Source organism: Apus apus, chromosome 14, assembly GCF_020740795.1.
Source record: "Apus apus isolate bApuApu2 chromosome 14, bApuApu2.pri.cur, whole genome shotgun sequence".
Lineage (NCBI taxonomy): Eukaryota > Metazoa > Chordata > Aves > Apodiformes > Apodidae > Apus > Apus apus.
The window spans coordinates 4,297,468-4,318,233 of record NC_067295.1 but is presented as its reverse complement, the minus strand read 5'-3'; the positions used below and the strand labels follow the sequence as shown (position 1 = coordinate 4,318,233).

Here is a 20,766-nt window from a genome sequence, read left to right as displayed (position 1 = left end):
ATCATTGCTGCTTGTTGCTGTCCTGTCAGACCACAATCTTCTGTTAGGGAGTACATTATAAACACAACTTGTAGTTTCAATAGATCTGACTTTCCTTTGCTTTCAGATCAATCTGTTCTGGTGTCTGGCTGCTTTTGTGGTGAAGGTATCACTAAAATGTTGTAGGACATAGTGAATCCATCATTATAACTGCCTTCCACTCCCAGACATGTACTTTGCTGTTTGTATATTGGCTGCTGTTCCCTACAGGTTTCCACTGAGCTCCAGAGAAATTTTATAAATTCTTCTGTTAAAAAGTATGATTTAAAATGCTCCTTTCCCCTATGCTTAAGGAATCCCGAAGGATCAGTCTACTTAGTTTACTTGCCAGTTGCTTCTGTCTTGAAAATGTTAGATGGAGTTAAATTCAATATTGCCTTAAAAAAAGCAATATTTATACTTTCCATGAATTCTGTGCAGGGTATGAATTACTGACAGGTCCTCTCCATCTGCTGCAGCCATCTTCCTCAAATATGCTGGTAAACTGAGCAGCCAGGAATCAGATTTTCCCTGGAACACTGGAGTGATGTTGTCATAATTTAAAGTTTTGTCAGATAATGAAAACAAACAATAAACCCAGGAAAACATGTTAAGACAATTTTAGGGCACTCTCTGCAGCTGTTGTGCAACCTTGGTAAGGGCTGGGGCATGAATCTGCTTATTGTTTAGAAACACTGGAATTAATGAGTCCTTAAAATGTGACTAGTTGATTTTCCTGATGCACAGGGCTCATGCTTGATCTAAATAAAGCTCCCAGAATCTGCAGCCTGTGAAGGCTCATGTCCTGCTCTATCCCTGTCTTTAGGTCATGAAATTGAAATGTTCCTTATTTCAGATAACTATTAAGATATCAATAACTCATTTTTGGGGTTTTAAATTTAACATTCATTTGACTCTGCAACTGGTGAACCCAAAGAGTTGTCTTCAGTCATTGCTTTGCCTTCTGATTCTTTTTATTTTTTTTCCTATGCAAAAGCTGTGTCATCCCCAGCATGGATAAACACAAGCTGTCCTTGTACACCCCACACACAGTCCTCTCTTGCTCAAGATCTGGAGTTAAACTCCCTTGCACACCCATTAGAAGATCCCAGCTGCTGTTCAGGTACCAACAAAATACATGTCTGGCAGCTGCAGCAGCAAGCAAAGGAAGCACAGGGAAGGTTTAGTGGCTGGAACTCCTGGCATATGTTTTTTGGAAGTCTCTCTTGTAACACCAAACAGGCTCTAAGGATAACCAGAAGAGTCAGGAGCCTGACCCAGGAGCACCAAATGATCAAGTCATATCAATTATATTTTATATCCCCACTCTATAAATGTATCAGAGCTCCTTTGACTAATTTTCTAACTCAAGTTAGTAGAGGTTTATTAAAGAAGAAGTTCTTTTCTTTAACAGTTTTCATAATAAAAACTGTCAATATAGATTTGTAAACAGGATCATTAGCTGATGTGTGACTAGAGCTGAAAATACAACCTCATATTTTTCAGGAGTTTTTAATTTATTGGTATCTACTGATAGCATTATAGAACCTCAGTCTTTGTGTGAACATTAGACAAGCCAAGTGGTGTGAATAAAACCCCCCCAGTGTTTGAACACTGCTGTGTTCTTACTTCTGTCACATAATGCTATATACTCTTATAAAAAGTAGCATGTTACTGCAGGAATTGTAGTTCCCCCTATTGCTTCAAATGCTTTTTCAGAAGGAAAATAGTTGTGAATTATTACTGTTAACTACACCATGCTGGAACAGCAGGAAGAAATGCAGGAGTGTTTGGGTTTGATTGATTAGTGTACAAATATCTTGACTTAGCACTGACTCTTTTTGAGGCACACTGCTGTATGAACTTGTTTCATCTGGTATAATAATTTTATATGCTGTTTCACCTTCATGCTCAAGGATATGACTAATAGCACAGCTGAACTCAGTGGGGCTTCTCATCAAGTAATAGAAGTGAAGGTAGGAGCTTCTTGCTCCAAATCTTGCATTCAGATTTCCAAGTTTGTGCCTGTCCCAGTCTGTGTTAGTGTCAGCTCTTTGCTCCACAGGCTTTCCCTGGAATTTTTCATGTTCTTTTATTCTTACCTGGTTTTTGAGCTTCCCACATACTTTTTAGTGAAGTCTTTAAATTTTTACATGTTGTCTCTAGATTAAACCTTTATCTTATATCATCAAAAAACAACCAAACACATAAAATGCAAAGTAACAAACCCTTTAGCAGTGCCAACCTGTAGTGCTACCTACAAGGAAGTTTATAGAGACATTTGTTCTTGTAGCAGCCTCAGCAAGAATAAACTTGTGTTAAACAATGACATTTATTGACTCCTTCAGGTCTACACCAGTGCTAACTACAGGGTTGTGCTTTCCTTCTTGATCTAGGTTTAATGAAAACTCTTCCCTCTCTATCTGCACACATCATCTGTGTATATCAATTGGTCTCTAACTTGCTAGTGTTCTGGTCTGTGATGTTGTGATAATTAGTGATGCCATAAATGCAGGAAGTTTACCTTCTGAGGTTCTGCTGCCTTTGATTTTTACTTTTTTTTTTTCCACTAATCTAGGTGTTGTTACTCCCTGAGTGTCAGTCTTTAACAGACTAGCTTTCACTTGTTGAGCAGGTTTTCAGTAAAACTGATTTTACAGCAAACTGAAGTTTGCCAGGACTGTCCTCAACCCACAATGATGCAGTTTGCAGGCTGTAGGTCTTTGACTGTCCTCAACCCACAATGATGCAGTTTGCAGGCTGTAGGTCTTTGTTGTCCTTTCCCATTTCTTGTGTAGCTTCCTATTGCCATTTAAACTGTTGTAGTTTCATATAATGTAGCTTTCTGGATGTTGCTGTAAACATCTTGAACAATCTAAACAGAGAAAAGGCCTAGAGACATCTAAGATACTAGTATTACTTGTGTATGTGTTTGAAATCAGGCTGGTTTTGGTTCTGTAACATCTTAGTTGGTGTTAGACAATTTTTGCCTACTGGATACCATTCTTCTGGTTTCAGCATGATCTTTCTCTTTCCCAAATAGAGCCATCACACTGGAGAATCAGCTGGTCATCCTTGCAACATCAGTGACCGATGCAGGAGGCTACTATGTCCAGGCAGTGAATGAAAAGAATGGGGAAAACAAGACAAGTCCCTTTATTCATCTCAGCGTAGCAAGTGAGTACCCAAATTCCTGAAAACGTGCTGTCCCACTGAGCCTGCAGACAGTATTCCCAAAAGTCTGCCCTAACAGATAGAGCCTTGTTAATGTAACACTGGATCTTGAAAAGAGGTAACATTCTCCTGGTTGTTTTGGAGCACGTTGAACTCCTTGTGCAATAAGAGGGACCTAAGAGAGTATATGCCCTCCACAAATCACCCTGGAAGCCCTTTGTCTGCTGGTTTTGTGCAAGGCAGGTACATGATGATATCCCTCAGTGTTTGCTGTGCAGTCTGGATCATAATTTCTTTTTAATGCAGGGGTTTATAATGTGTTGTTTTCCATTGTGCCTAAGTAAACAAGTCACTCTTCTGAGTGCAATTTTATTAATGAGTCTATTCCCAGTCTATGGCGTTATTTTTACCTGGAGTTATCACAGAGTCCCAGGGAACATGCATTTCATTGTTATTACTTATTATTTTACATTGTGCAAATGGCATTAACACCAACAGTTACAGAGGTTTTCCAGGAGCAGATTGTACAGCAAAGGGGAGGGAAAGGCAGTGAAGCCAATGAGGTCAGAAAGATGACTGCACACACACTAAATCTATTCACATGCATGTTCAGCAGAAATATGCACGTGTAAATTATTGTAAAATATTTCAGAAAGGTGTTTGTGTGGAAAAAATAGTATTTTAAACACGTGGAATGGTTTGACTCCTTAGAGCATTTGGTAGAGGTTTTTTTTAATACAGCCATGAGATAGAGAGTATGTTGGGCTGTTGTGTGAACCTGGAGGTTCCTAGTTTTGACTGTAGGGACACTGCTGATGGCAGCAGCAGCTTTTCTGACAAACTGATCTTATGGTCTGGGCTTCTAGAAAGGTGCAAGTCTCTTGGCTCTGGATCTGTTGGGTGGTGATATGCCAACATCTCTTGATCTTGGATGCCATAAGATTTGAGACAGTCACCCTGGTTTGTTTCCTTACAGTAGGTAAACTTGGGAGTCTGGGTTTCTGGGCAGGAAATGTGGGGAATTTCTTTTGGGAATGTTTATGGCTGTTTGTCAGAAGTTTGTCAAAAACATCATGTTCCTGTGAAACACTGAATTTCTAGAACTCCTGATCAGATTTCAAGGAAAGCTGTTCTTAAGGAATGGAAGCCCCATTAGTGGGATCAGGGGTATCTTGAGGGCAGAAGCTGTACAGTAACAGGCAGTGGAAAAGACAAAACTGTGTTTCCTTCCCAGATACGTTTATAAATTAAATGAACTTCTCAGGGCTTTTATGTGTATCTTTCTGAAGTGGAAATAATATTCCAAATCCACTTGTGAATTCTAGCTGTACTGTGGCATGTAGATTGCAAACATTATTATTTCTGACAGTATAAAGAGGTTTGCTAACACTTTAGTAATTTCATTTTTAAAGCAAATTTGTATTGTTTGTATTATGTGACCAATAATGTACTTTCCACTTTAATTTCATATCTTAATTAATGCTAGAAATAGTCTGTGATCATGCATGCATAACAAGTGCTATGCAAAGCAGAAGGTAATATGGGCATATGGAAAACACTCCAAAATGCATACAGACTTGATACTTGGAATGCAAAATCTATCTGGAATGTGAAAAACAGGACTGATTAACTGGATAAAAGAAAATTAAGAGTGAGGCAAGATGGAAAGCCAGAAATGGATTTGCTTTTTAAAACCCATATTGGCCAAAGAGGGTTTTAAATTGCCATTTTGATAGATAGGATTGATAGTGCTCTGTGTGTGTGTGTGTTGAAGAAAGGTACTGGCCAGAAGGCATGACAGTGTCTGTAAAGTAAATGAGGTGAACATGGTCATTCTGAGCTTTGGTCTGGGGAAGAAACATATGTCATACATTAGACAAATATGAATAAAACTTTTTGGTCCAGTAACAGAAAATAATCAGGCAAAAAATATAGTCCTGAAGCAACATGCAGAGGATGGTTGCAGAAAAATTATCTACTTAGGAAGAGTAATAAAGCAAGTGGTTGGAAACAGAGTGTTAAAGGTACTTCCAGGTATGCAAGACATCACATTGAATTGTCACTGTCTGAATCCCCTCAGGTGTTGGGAGTAGTGACAGTTGTCATTTTCCATTAGGACATGTATAAAATTTAAAAATGTTTAATCAAAATCAAATAAACAACCATTTAAGTGGATTATCCAATCTCTGTATGAGTAGATTATATATTAATTATTGAGTACAACCTTGCTACATGTCTCACCATGCATATTGCTGCTTTTATTGAGGACAAAAGGAAAAAAAACCCACTATAGATAATTCCCAGGGCAGTCATCCACAGAGCACAGAGTTAGATATGCATAGCTTGTTGTTCCTTGAAGGATATTGGTGTCAGACTTGCTCCAGCCTGCAGGAAAAGCAAATTTGCACATTCAGTCTAACAACTAACAAGGCTGTAAGCTGTCCTGTTCTGGTCCAAATACAAGACTGACAACAGGAAAAAGGTGTAACACTGAGCTGAGCAGAAGATGAGTTATAGGCCCTTATATTGCAGACTAAACTCCAAGCTGAATTGTGGCTGAAAGTCAGGGGAGTTTGAGCCACATCTGGACAAGACACTAAACTGTCCTTCAATTAACAACTATATTGGATACACATTGAATATGAAGGTTTGAAGATGTTGAACCTGTTTCAAAAATACAGCCCCAATCACAATGAATTCCCTAGAAGGCCTTCATGTTTTAAAGGTAAAGACATTTTGTTTCTTGTCAATCTAACCTCCAGTTCACTGAGTCCCAAGAGACATGAAGTTTGACATCCACCCATTGCCCCTGATTGGAAACCTGATGTGAGGAAGCTGGAGAACAGTTTCAAATTAAAACCTTCCAGCTTCTGTCAGTGTTGCTTCTGCTGTGCTTGGCTTTGTTCTTTACATTCTGAGGTTGGGCAGACATTGAGAATGCAGGCATGAGACTGTCAGGGTTTAAGGAAAACTAATAGATCTTCAGGACATCTTGATGTTTTCAATACATACCCACCCAGTACATGTTGCTGTGATGGTTCATTCCTTAAATACACTTTGTTCTGAAGATCTGTTACCCAATAGACATGGTCACTTTATGAGCAGCTACTGATATTGAGCAGTATTTTAACCTAACAGCTGAGTCCTGAGCTTAGTTACACACTGGTGTCCTGCATGTCTGCCCTCTGCAACCACTCATCTTGGTTTGACAGTCTAGGTCACAGCATGAGGTCCAGTCCAATGATGCTAGAAAACAATGGTCATGTCTTTCCAGTGGACATGTTTCCACTGATTTCAAGTGGATTAGAACATCTCTGAGGTGACAGGCTCTGCTGAAATAAAAATGTCTAACAGGCAGCATTCTGGGAGTAACGTCACATCTGAAATTAGTATGAGGTGTCATAAATTAGTCCCCAATTGATCATGCCTTAAAATCAGTTTAACTGTGTACTAAGCTAACAAAAATCTTGCCTTTTTTTCTTGTTTTTAAACCATATGTCCTAGCTTTCATGTAAATATCACAAAATTTTGGCTAGGAAAATCAAAGTCTGAAAGCCAAGATTTTGGCAACAGGAATTGTAATGAACTCACTTTGCTTTTTGACTTAAATACATCCCTTGCTCCCTCTTGAAAATTCGTTATTAGTCTTTTGGAGTATTTCAGTATTAACTCCATCACTGGAATTCCCCAACTTAACCAGGCAAATGTGAGAGTTAATACATCCCTGAGCTGTCCCAAGCTTCTTAGTTGTAAACATCACTTTTCAATAAAAACAATAGGGAAATCCTTAATGTTCTTTCCTGTTTCCCTCTATTCAAAGCCAGATTTTATGATAATACCTTAAACTGATCCTGAATTCTTTGGGCTGCTTGTGTCCATTCTCCTGCAGACAGACAGACACTGCAGCAGATGGTCAGATCTGTTCCTGAAGACTCTGGCTTGTCAGGGGGATAAAGTGTTTTGATCTTACCAGTATTGGCAGGTCACTTAAAAACCAAAGTATTTATTAAACTAAGATCATCTTAATGCTCTTATTTCCTTGAAGGCCACACTATGTGTATCAGCAAAATTCCTCTGAAACTTTTCTTCCAAGCTTTTTAAGGTTGTAGGCTGGAACTTAAGAAAAAAAAGAGACATGGTACTTTTCTGTAAGCTGTGCTGCTTCTGCATGAAGGTGTTACCTGGGGAGAGGGGGCACGGGGGTCTTAAGAGCATCTTAATGAAACTGGAAAGATTTTTAGTGTCTAAGTCAAGAGTTTAAGAAGTGTTTCGTTAGAGGGAAGGAAAAAGAAGAGATTTATAGGGAGGTTTTTATTACTGGAAGGAGCTGGCTAGGACATTCATTGCCAGTGTGTGTCCTTGTTACTTTATTACATGATGATGTAGTGAGACTGGTGCCACTCCAGAAGTCCTAAAGCCCTGCTGAGACCTTTCTATTCTTAACTTCAATGCAACACTGCTCACGTGAGCACTATTGGCCCAGTCTTAGAAACTTTTAACAGCATGTACTGCTCTTTCAGCCCTTAGTCGAACTGTTTTATGAAAAAAAAATGGAGAAAACATCCCCCAGAAAACTATTTAAATGGCAAGTTTGCAAAAGATGGGTATGTGTAAGCTGTTCTGACAGCTTAGATACTCCTGCTTCAATTGGTTTTGCAGCGCTAATCATCTGGAACTGCAATTCAGGGCCTTGCTTCTGGACCTTGTTAAGCTGTGAAATACTGAGATGCATGTTGCTTCGATGGATTTATTAGTAAATTAGATGGTCTTGAGACCTATTCATAGCACTAGGAGATACAGAGTGTTCTGCAGACTGACATCTTGTTCTGGTGCAGGCTTGGTAAAAACAGGAAAACAAGATTGATGAAAATTTTTAAAACCTTGCCAGCCAGCATTTCTGAAGAGTCAAAGATAATAAAGCCAATTATCATTTAATGAAGATGAATTTTTCCCTTGAGGGTTGGCATTATTAAAAAAAAAAAAAAAGGTTAAAAAATTAAACTGGGGACTGAAAATTAGACTCCTGGCTTGGTTGCATTGCAATTGATTTAAACAATGAGGGTGTCACGTTCTGCACAGCTTCTACTTGCATGAAGAAAAATTTTATCTTGTTACAACAGAGATTGACATGAGGCTAAATAGACCCTGTTTGTCACTGGTTGGTGCCTATTTTGGTCTTCAATGTAATGTAACAAAGTATAAATTTTACAGAAGGGAAGAGTCCCATTTCAGACCGGCAGGGTATCAATGGTGCACTGAAAGTCTTTGCTTGTTTAGTTTTTGTTATAAAAACAGGGTCTCATGAGATCTTGTAAGATGTTTAGGTCTGTAAAAATGAAATACCCCTTATGTTGTTAGGAAAGAAAGTGGGGGAAAAAGGACCAGTTTGCCTGTTGGTTAATTTGGTAAAATTACCTTTGATATCCAGGTTGTTAACAAGAGAAGTTCTTAGAAGATTCTGACCAGGCTTCTTCCTCTCTGGAAGAGAGTATTTCGCTAACATAATTTCATAAAATATTTTTTCATATTAACCATCAAGGTTTGTTCAAGTCAGCAGATGCTGGAGATCCTTCATGGGTATGTCTGAAGTACAGGGCTGCATGAATTTTTCATAGCTGGTTTCAGCTTTCAGGTGTAGGAAGAGGGGGAATAGATTCCCTAGGAAATAGATATTTCTATTCTCAGGTCAAATTCACGGAACCTCTGTAAACTTGTCAAACTGGTTTTGGTTCATGCCAAGGGAATTGACTTTGTTTAGCCTCTCCGGATCAGTGTTGTTGAGGTGAAATTAGTGCTTGAATGATGCTGTGTGTTTTTTTGTGTTGTTTTTTTTTTTTTTCCTGGTGGGCCTTGAAGAAGGAACATGGGATGAAATAAAATGGCATTTCTGTGCCATGATTATACATAATTGCCTGAGGTTCTGCCCAAATACTGGAGAAGTCTGGAGTAGCACAGCTCAACCCTCTGTGCACTGGTTTTAGTTCACTCTTTGAAGTAATGTCATTTCATTCTTTTCCCACTTTATACCCAGGCTTTGCCTTCTCTTGGTCTAGCAGAATTTCCAGGAGAGAGACCCTTGTGGCTGTGTCGTGTAATGAGTAAATGTGTGCCTTTCACTGTGATGGTCACTTGACATTCTTTAGTTATCCAAAATGTTAATTTGAACGAGACTGTAGAAGTGTTCAGGATTTAAAACTGAACCTTAAGGATAAGTTCTGTGTAAATGCCATCCTTAATACCCTGGTAAAATACTGTCTCTCTTAATGATTTTTCTGCAGTTCTAGCTCCAATCTGTTCTAATACTAAAGGGCATAAAATTTTAAATGGGGATTTTTGTTTCTTATTGAGATACATAAGTATATATTTAATGCGTTTTAGTAACAATTACAGCTACAACAAAAAGGACTGAATTGAGTTAGTGTTAAAGATTTGGTTTTGATATATTGGAAGAAATGGTCATTTAAGCTATATTCAGAGGTAGGAATTTCAGTGCAGCCTGATATTCTCTACTGCAAAAGGGACACTGTATTGCAGTGATGAATCATTTTATATGCTTTACAAAGAAATAACAGATGATGGTCACAATTTATCAGTATTCTTGGACTCAAAATGTAATTGTTGTTTAGTTTTTCTAAAGCTTCAGCCAGATCTTTTCCATAATTCTCTACATTTCTCCCCCCTAAAAGAAAACTTCCTTCAGTTTTATCTGTAGTGATATAGAGGGAAACCTGTGGTTAAAATGACAGATTGCTAAACTGCAGGAATGATAAAGATGAGCCAAGAAACCTCTGTGGCAGCTTGAGTTTTTCTGTGGCTTTACCCAAATACTGTCTCAGTGCTCTTTCTGATAAATGGCAGCAATATTGGTTGGTCTCCAATTCCTTCTTCCTCTGGACTGTTTTTGATAACACTTATTGCCACACACAATGTCCTTCTGCATCTGCTGCAGCCTCTGTCCCAGGCAACTAGTGTTTCCTCTCATAGTAGAACTCAACTTCTACTTGACTTTCCTCAGATTCATGATAGTATTTTAATTATACTAACTGTAAGAGAGGATGATGGTTTTTTGCAATTGAAAGAGAATATTTTCTGTAATATTTTTCCCTAGCTTACTAGTGAAGAGAAACAACTAAAATCAGCATAAACCTTATTGAAATAACTGACAGATTTCATCATAGTGTTTCAACAAATGTAAGTCTGAAACATATGGTTTATGGAAAGAATAGTTCCTTTTTCTCTCAAATGCAATTAATCCAGCCCTGTTCCTATAGGGACTAGCTGGGGAAATGCACCCAAACTGAGTGTGTTCCTTGGGTGTCTGTACATACACAATGCATCCTGCTCCTAAAAAATGACAAATGCTTGAGTTTGTGACTCATTATTTTAACGTAGCTTCTTGTTACACTTGTCTGCTTGGGGTTTTGTGTCTGTAAGAGATTTGGAATACACACACAGTCTCAAAATCTTGGATTGTCTCCTAAACCCTTTATTTCTATCTGACACATGCAATTAATCTCTCCCTATCTCTAATCACTTTTGCCATTACATTCATCGGGGTGATTTGTATCCTATCTCTGTCGCTGCTCTGTAATTGATATGTGGAGATAAGAGATTCTTAGAGGACACAAACAAGGAAAAGAGAAAATTGAATTTACCTTGCAATCATTTTATAAAATGTGACATACATCAATTATAGATGGCATCCAGGAAAATGCCATCTTGAACAAACTGTGATGATTTGTTGGAAGACCAACATAAGAGAAATGCCAGAAAACTTTTCTGGATGAGAAGTATTGCCAGTTCAACAGACAGGCTTTTCAATCTCACTGATTCTCCTATAATTTTTTTAAATACTGCAGAATTTACAAAGACAGTATCACTTTTAATCAGTGTATTTTTCAGTTAGTCTTGTACTAAGACTCTAGTGTGGAATAAGATGAAGTGAAGCTGCTGAAATAGACATTTTCTTGATCAGACATAAAAAGATCATGTTGGCTGCTCAAGATTTCATCATCTTTTGTGAGCAAAAATGGTAAAATTGATAATAGAGTCCAATTCCAACTTAATCACTTTCTATCATGCATATATTTTTCTGTTTTCTCCTTTCTGTTTCATTGCAGTGAGAAGTGAACTGATTTTCTCACCCTTCTTGAAATACTTTGTGTTCACAATTCATTCTAATTGTTGGCATTGTAGTTCCTGACTGTACTTGTAAGTAGTACTTGGGGATATTTGAAAAGCTTCTTAATAAGCATTGATATTATTAAAAATTTACTAAAATTATTAAAAATTATATCTGGTATATACATAAATAATATAACAGCAATCAAAATAATAAATCACAGAAGATTTAACTTAAACAACATCCAATACTAGCTGCTTCCTTGGACTGCAGGGCTGGCAAACAATCTTCCTAGAAGTGTTTATTTCTTTGTTACTATGTACACTAAAGATACTTCCTGGAAACTTCCAGAGACAGAAGCACAGCAATTTGCATTTGAAGTATCATAAATCTGAAGCTCTAAAAGGAACAGCTACTGGAGGCTCACAGATCAGTTACCTCTTTTGAACATTACCTTTTGATCTCCTGCAAGTCCCAGTCTGCCCTGGCACAATCCTGGAGAATCCAAAGGAGCTGACTTGAAATCTTCTGCTTTGTTTCCTATCTTTACACATTCGGATGTGTTTAAAGTATAATTTTCATCTCTTTAAAGTTGCTAAACCCTACTGCAGGTGCTTTTTACCAAGAAAGTAAGAAACTGTAACTTACTGAAGGGAGCTTTGGCTTAAAGATGCTATTTTAAGGGAAAATAATAAAATTCACATTTAGGGAAAAGCATTGATGTAATTCATGGCTCTTGTACTGGTCTGTAATGAGACAGGTTGTTCTGACTGGTCTGTAAACAAGAGGGTAGAAAGAGACAAAGCTCTTAGGAAAGTACTGAGGAACATGTTATTTCTGATGAATGGTATAAACTAGCATGTAATTTTTTTTTTTTATTATTGTTAATGAGAGTAGGAATTGCTCTTCAGTTTAGGAACTTAGCAACTCTTTGATTATGTTCTTTAAGCTGGCATTGTATTAGGCAAGCTAAAATTGTCTTCTAAACAATACAGGTAAGGATTAATACTTCAGTTGAAAACAAATGTTTAATAGAATCATGTTTGCACTTAATTACTGCAAAAGCCTAAATATATCCTGAAGATTGTACTACACAAGGGAAAGGTCTCCATGGCAAAACACCCCCCCCCAGCATATATACAAAACCTAATTTTCATCTGAAACTTTCAAAAACATATGCTTGCTTGAGGGTTAGCATTTTTAAAGCTCTTCATATTAAAAGTGTTCTTAAATTCTTCCCAATATGCATTGTGGAACAGGAAAATTGAATAAGGATGGAAGCCCCTCACATGTCTGTGTCATCTTTCTGCCAGTAAATGTGATTTGCCTAAGAAATTTTGAAAGTGCACACAGTATTCTTCTTTGTCTGCACATATTAGGATAAGGTGTTTAATTTTATACTGTTTTGTTGTGTGCTCAAGAGAAGTGTTACTTATTTATGCACTGTCCAACTAGGGTTTTTTTAATTAGCTAAACAACCTTTGCTCCAAATTTCAACAAAAAAAGTTGAGTATTGGAAACCTCTTTAGATTTTAGTAAGGACTTGCTATGAGTTTTGAAGTAATAGGATAATTGGACCTTCCTGCCCTGATTTTATCAGGAAGAGCAGCTCAGATTTGTTTCTAACCCATGCTGAATCCCCTGATACGTGTAAATGCTGCAGCAATTTCTTGTCCACTTGGTTGTACTGTGGGAACTGAATATTGCCAATCCTGACTCTTTGTTATCCTTTGTTTTTGTACTACTCAGTGTCACACATTGTCATTTGCATCTGGGGAATGGTTAGACATCAAGAGAAATCAAAGTTTTTATTATTATTTTTTCCCCTCTCCAGACTGCTCTGAAGTGAAAGAAATGCTGATTTATTTTAATGTGCAGACTCAGTCTATGCTTTTAAGCCTCTCAAAAATAGTCCATAACCCAAAACTCTTCCTTTTTTATGGTGGATAAATCTTTTCAGCTGGGGAATGTGGGAACAAAGTTACAACTCCTATAATCTGGGAGAACATCATTGTTAAATAGTATATCTTTAAAGGACTGTAAGCTTGCTGAGTTGAAAATGAAGGAATAGAGCAGCCAGGAAGGTGCACACAATGTTCCAGTCTCTGAGGCCCTGTTTGTGCAAAATTGTTATTAAATTTTATCCAGCTCTATTTGCTATTAAATATGTTTACAAGCTGAGAACAAGCAGCTTGCTGCTCTTGTGAGCAGGGGAAATACTGCAGTGGACAGCATTGCATGAAGGAAGGACAAATGCTTCATGGTTCTTTTATTCCCCAGTTGTTCCTTACACTCTTGAGGAGGGATAAAATAAAATCTTGCTTTTTTTTACTCCACGTTGGCTGCCTTTTGATCCTCTCTGCAAAGCCTTGTGCTCATAAACCTTAGTGAAGCCAGCAAAGGCTTACAAAGCCAGCAGTGGTGTTTCTTCTGCAAAGGCTGGGAAAGAAACTGCACACCCAGTGCTGCCCTCACCTACCTCGTGGATTTATCAGATCCCTCTGAGTGATACTGTCATAGCTATTAAAGAAAGTAATTGGTAGTGAGTGATTAAAATTGTGGATGGCCTTTTCAAGGTGATTATGAATATTAAATCAAGTCAGTAAAAGCTAGCTGAGAAGGCCTATGAAACTGTGAAGTGAATATGCTGAGGATAATTGCATAAAAGGAGAATCTGGCTGGCATGCTAAGCTCATCCAAACACCCTCCCAGCCAATCAATCAGGCAACCAACCAGAACCCCCAAGAAGCAAAATAATGGAAGTGGACCTCTTGTATCAAAGGAGGTGTAGCTAAATAATCTGCTTTTTTAGGCTGCTTAGCCCCTCTGTGCAGAGAATTTACTGCATCTTTCTCCTCTTTACACAGAACAGTCCGTTGCTGCCACTGTTGAGCAGTGACAGGTCTGCAGGGTCCCCTGGGTCGTGTGATGCTGTGTCATTAACAGTCATTTTTTCCTGTTCTTTTCCCATTACACCTGATCGTGACAAATGTTCCTTTCCATGTCACCCTGGAAGAAGGCCAAGAATTACTGTGGAGTGACTTAATTTTGTTTGCTGAACTTCATCTCACGAAGCAAAGGTTATGTGGGAATCTCTGGGGTTTTTTTTAGCTGAAACATCTAAGGTTCATTTTGTTCTATGATTTAAAAGGGAAACTCGAGGTGCAAAGATAAATGTAGAAAAACTGAAAATTATATGTCTATGTTTTGAGCCCTGCTTACTTACGTGTACATTTCAGTACAAGTGCAGAGGGCTTTTGCATGTACCTAAATGGTCTGTGAACTTAGAGCCTGAGGGATTGTTTTTTTGTGCATATTGTGAGTATAGACACATCACTTTCAGACCAATTTCATGGTTTCAGATTGGAGAATTTTTTATGGTTGCTTATACTTCAACCTGTTAGTGTTGTATTGATCTCAAACTTTGTGCTGACCTACCTAATCTGCTCTTAAACTGTAAAACACCATAGGATTTATTGTGAAGATTTATATAAATGTATTTTGCAATTATTGTTTATTACCTTTGGTGTGACAGGAATCATTTGTTTAATCAGTTGAGGAGCTTTTTTCCCCTTCAGACAATATTTCTGCTTACCTGAATGTGATGGTCATTATTATGTTAGCAGTTTTATTGCCTATTGATTCTCCATCAAAATTAATATTTTACTTATGGATATTCCCTTGGTAAATTTGATAGAGATTTCTGCTTATTCTACTACAATAACACTTATTTCTAAGCATATTGACTTTGGAACTGGTCTAAGACACCCTTGACTAAAACATTTGTAACATGCAAGTGATTTAAAAAGCTACTATAAAAATTACTGGAGCATTTATTGTTGGTTCATAGTTAGTGCAGCAGGCAGGTTTTTAAGGTGGTCTGAACAGATGCTCAGCACTTTTACTGTAGAAAGGCAAATTCCACCTAATAATGAAAACAGATAATCCTCAAGAAGTCACAAGGAATTTAAGAAAAAGTTCTCTATGGAAAGAAACAGTGAATGAGAATATTAGCATATTATGTTTTTCTACCCTCAAGATGATGTGTAAATTTTAACTCTTCAAGAAGTGTCTTCTATGAAATAGAAGCACAAAGTGGCAGACTGCTGAAAATTGATAGAATTTGGATTATCAGTTGCCACTTTGTGTTTTGGAAAGGATATTGATTATATTTTTTTAATATGGTTGATATGGGGTGTTGCAACTTTGAGGGCCTAGAATCTTTTGCAAACTTGTCCTGGTGGCCCCATCAGCAGCAAAAACAGACTTGTGCTGGAAGTGATGAGAGGAGGAGAGGAAGGTGGCCTCATTACATTGTGGCTGACAGATCTGATATGTTTGTTGATGAAGAGGGCAATTTGCACGTCACAGGCTAACGAAGAGAAATATTATGGAATGTGTCAGACCTTTTTGAGCTTGGTAGTGACTGCTCAATTCCTTTCTTGAGCGTAATGCAAAATTTTCTTTGAAAAAAAATATGTGGGGTGGTTACACATCTTTGTTGTAGCTTGTAGCTGTGCTGGGACCTTGCCACAACCAGAGCCACAGAAAAAACTCAGCTGGGCTCCTTGATAAGGACCTTTTTTCATGATCTAAGGATCAAAAAAGCAGTGCAATTTTAAAAATTAATAGATAATCTCTTTTTACTACATTGTTACAAGTGCTTTCAGAGGATGTTTGTAATGGAAGAAGTGACAGAGCTCTAATTAATGTGGCAGCATGAGATGCTATAGCACGTGTGCTCACGAAGGACTGGGGTGAACTGATGCTCTTTATTAGGTATTTATGGCCAGCAGATGCAGGTAGATAGTGTTTTTCTTGGTTCGATATTTCACTGCACATACCAGAGGAGGTGTTTTTAATTTTGTCAAAATATTTCCAAGTTGTGAAACTTAAAACATATAAGCTATGAATTTACTGTGAATAACGACCAGGCTGGTTTTCTGCAAGCCTTTGCAAACACTGGGTTGTTGGGGTTTTTTTTAAGGCAACTTATTTTTCAGAACTATATTTCAGTACTCTTAAAGTAATCAAGCTGTTTTCTGGAAAAGGAGACTGTGGGTTTGAAGTTCATGAAGTCAGCTGCCAGGACTTTATTACAATATTTAAAAGCCTGAGTTTTAGCAAGTAGGTTAACCTGGTTTAGTTGTGTGTGCATCTGGTAATTCATTTCATTTCCTAATATCACAAGCAACTTTGATTTCTTAGTCTCTTGACAGAGTGTATTTACACATTCTTTATGACTCAGCGTGCCAGTGGAATGGAACTAAACTCATTTGTGTGTTAATGCTGAAGATACTCCTTTTGTCATAAAAGTTTACCCTTCGGTGTGTGGTATTCTTTAAATATTCATCAGAAGTGAATATGGTTCACCTAAGTAATATTTGTAATATAAGGTTTGTCAGACATATCTTTTAATAAGAATTTTCCAGAGTAACTCTAACCTTCACACTGCAGCACGTGAGCCTTTTGGTTTATTGAAAGTCATGTGAATGAGGGCAAAGAGCAAACCTGTCTGTGCTGATGACCCTTCTGATGCCAGAAGACCTGGTCTCTGGAGAAACACTGGCCTATAATCAAATGGCTCTGCCATTTAGGCAATTTTAGCATCCTGTTATGGTTTTCAGATGTAGCTATTAAAAAAAAAAAAGAGGGAAAAAATACAGTTATTATAGACAGTGTTTTGTAAAGAGCAGGACATCTTGTGAAATCTGTCAGCTTTTGAAATATGACAAAAGCCCCCCACTTTTCTTTTTCCAGGGTACAGTGATATGCTTTAAGTGGTCTCCATGTCCTTAGCTGTAGTGGGCTTGTGGGCAGAGTGAGGTGAAGGTGAGCTGAATTGAGCAATCGATTCAGAAGGAAGAGAGGCTTGCACCAAAGTTGTCTTACACTTACTGTCTTCTGCACATCCAGCAGTATGAAAGGAGGGGGTTGCCTTTAGAGACAGAGCTGTTCCTTTTGATGAGCCCTTAAGAACAATATAAGATATCTCTCCTTTTCACCTTGATCACCACGGGAACTTGGAAATCCATGCTTTAGAAAGGAATCCTGCGTAGCAGTCCCTGGAAACATACAGAGCTCACCCAAACTGTGTGATGGGTAAGACAAAAGCTCAATGAGAAGTGCAGATCCTGATTGAGGGAAGGAGTGCACTGAATCACAAGAACATGGATAGCTTTGATCACTTTGCTTCTATCAGGTTGTAGATCAGAGCTCTACGAGCTTTGCAGAAGATGGGGACAGTTGGGTTTATATATATAAAAATATATAAATATATATATATATATACACACACATTTTTCCCACAATGCATCACATGCAGTCCATCCAGAAACTATGAAGTAAGCTTAGGAAAGAATAAGAATGCCCTGTAAGTCACAGCAGGTGTCTGTTGTAAGTAACTCTCATTTTGTTCTGGTTTTACCAAAGAGCGAGTTTTAAAAACAACATAACCAAGTTGTTTACCAAGTTAAGGATTTCTGGAAATGTGATCCTCATTCACAAAGGGAGACTGTGTGCATGTGAATTCTCTTTTATAATATGCTACTATGATCCTGAAGTAATTCAAAGATTGATTTGTAAAACACTCTGAATCAATTAAGGCTTTAATCAGCAAGAGGCAAACTTCACATGGCTCCTGGACTTATTTTACCATCTCCCATCAACAAGAACTTAAGCTGGGAAAAGAAAACAATTAAGAGGATGTAATTATCTGTCCTGATCACTGAATTAGAAGAGTTTGTGTTTATTCCATTGCTATGTGAAAGGAAAAATGCTGCTTTGAAAAAGCATTTGAGGCAGCTATGAAATTGCCAGGGGTTTGCAGGGTCCAATCTAGAGATTTGCTAGGACAGTTTTGGAAGAGGTCTGTAGTCAACAGCTGCCATCTGGGTACTGTATATTGAGCTTTGGGGGCTGTCGCCTGACACCTGTCTAGTGCCCTACACAAGATCTACTACTGAGAGTATTTTTCCTCCTTGTGCTTAACAAGAGTTTGGCTTTTTCAAGTCTGAGTTTCACCTACAGCAACTTCTCCAAGCATACACCTGGTGCCTTTATGTAGCGATCACAAAAAATCTTGCCATTTCTAGGAGCCAGGAATTAAAGTTTAAGTCCCCATATGACAAACTTTCCAGAAAACAGGGAGGGCAAAACATCTCTGAACAATTAACAGTCCAGTCACCCTGTGGCAATGGCTTCCTGCTACTGAGTGGAATTAACCTGAAATTACTGGTATGTTACTGGACATAAAATGAGATAAGCCTAAAGAAATATACCAATTTATTACGTAATTCTTTCTCAAACCAGGATTCCAGGTTTGATCAGATTTTTATTTTCAGCTTAGCAGAGATAAATGCAGATTTGTGACAGACCTCAACTTACCCTTTATATCATCCCAGATCTGATCAGAATCCACAAACTGCATAAAACCTCTCATAAACCCCTAGCTTACAATGCCAGTGTAATTTCTTTTTTAATATTTAACAGAATGTTAATCCTGTCATGTTTAGCTTCCAGGCTGAAGGATTGTTTCTGTGGTCTGTGCAAAGTTCAGAATAAATGCCCAGAACTCTGTTGAGTTATAGGTCAATTACAGTAATTGGAAGGAAAAGTAAACAAGAAATCTTAAAAGTATCCAGCAGGAGTGATACCTCTATTTATTAATGAGCAGTAAACAAACCTGTCACCAGTCACTGTTTTTGAAAAATTGGCCATATAACATACTCCTAGAAATGATATCATTTCTACATAGCGTGTGTGCCTCTCAGTAGCACTGGGTTTATTAAACACTGTTGGACACAGTTTTCAGTTGACTGAGATTAAAACTGTCTCCTCAAGAAAACAGAACTTTATTTAAGCTGTGAGAGATAAGGCTGCCTCATCCATGGTTACTTCACAGAAGGCTGAATTTACAGTGTCAGTGATACTGAATTAATGGCTCAGTGTAATTTGAAACTTAAGTTATTATGAAATAAACTAAAACTATAGTCACTGTAGAAATATGAATTGCATCCTATCTGCTAAAACACACTAGTATAAAAGCTAAACCAGGCTCTCATTTACACAGTATCATGTAAATTAGAGTTTAATAGTATTGTAATTTATGCAGATTTAATAAATATATTTGACTTTCAGAGCAATAAAATGGATTATGGCATTACCATAAAGGTAATTATTACTGGTGTTGCCTGCTGCATTTCATTTTTAAATTAAGAAAATCCATAATGATAGGTATGTTTGAAAGAAATCTATGATGTTCCCTAAGGACCCTCAGTGTTACTCTTCATTCAGTACTCTCTGCTCTCTGGACCTGCTGGGTTATGTTGCTTCTGGTGGGATCCTCCATGAACATCACCTTCCTTTTCAGACAGGAAAGAACCGTACTTCATTAGCTGCCTTTGTCGCCTAGATGAATAAGTACATTTTTTGCAAGGAAAAGGCTTTGGAGACATTCACATTGCCAAAGCCAGCCTGGTGCAGGAAGAAAGGGGGAAAATATTCTTCTGAAGAAGGTGATATTCTGGAGTTAGATACTTTTGCAGGTAGAAGGAATAACAACTTGCTTTACTGAAGCTTACAAAGTGCAGCAGGAGAGGTGATCATCAGTGTCTGGTTGTCTCACACAGCTTCAAAAATCTAACAGAGCCCTGGTTTAAAACTTGGAATTTGTTGCATCTGTGGAATGCTGTGTGGATACTGAACATGAGGAGATTGGGCCATGGACATATCTCTAGGCTTACATAGACATGTTCTGCAAAAAGACTCTGTGACAAATCACAGAGTAAAACAGAAGTTCCTGACCAGAGGTGTACTCTTATCTGCAAGGATGTACATGATAGTTTAATTATTTTAAACTCATATGAGGCTTTAAGAGCCATTGACAAGTCCTGTGTCCACTTACTGTGCACCCTGAGGTGTAACTGGGCAGAGATCTCCTGATGTGTTTGAAGGACTGAGCAAGTTTCAGCCCGTAACCCAGTTTGGCACCTAGGATACAGATGTACTTTGTTTAGAGCAGTGTGGGTACCACCACGAGGGTGGCAGCAGTGTCAGAACAGGTATCAAGGTATCAGGGACTTGCTGTGAGGGCAAGTCCATGGTTCTGTGGCTGTAGTAACATTGTTATTGCAGTGTCCTCCAAAGTTACTCTTTAGATGTTGCAAAAAATAGATACTTATGTTGCATTGGGATTTTAAATTTAAAAGATCCCAAACAAACCAGTTTTTCTCAGGATGTATCCATGGTGTGCTTCTTTGGATTTCTAACTGATCACAGCTGTCTTGCAAACGTTGCAAAAAATCTATAATTTCTCACTTGATTCTGAAATTACTCGTGGAAAGGATCTCTTTGAGTGGATTAGCCACCGTAGTGTTTCACACAAACTGAACTGTGGAGGAGGAGATATTTGTGCGAGATCAGAAAATATTTACAGCACATAATTTAGAGGA

General features: G+C 38.0%; 1 protein-coding gene across 2 annotated transcripts in view; it reads left to right on the top strand.

The window, feature by feature from the left end:
* The window catches only part of SDK1 (sidekick cell adhesion molecule 1), a 393,582-nt gene that overhangs the window by 181,204 nt on the left and 191,612 nt on the right, over positions 1-20,766 (top strand). For both annotated transcript variants that reach the window (XM_051632376.1, XM_051632375.1), the window contains exon 5: positions 3,062-3,195. In XM_051632376.1, the coding sequence (XP_051488336.1) occupies positions 3,062-3,195 (134 nt within the window). The remainder of the gene's footprint in view (positions 1-3,061; positions 3,196-20,766) is intronic.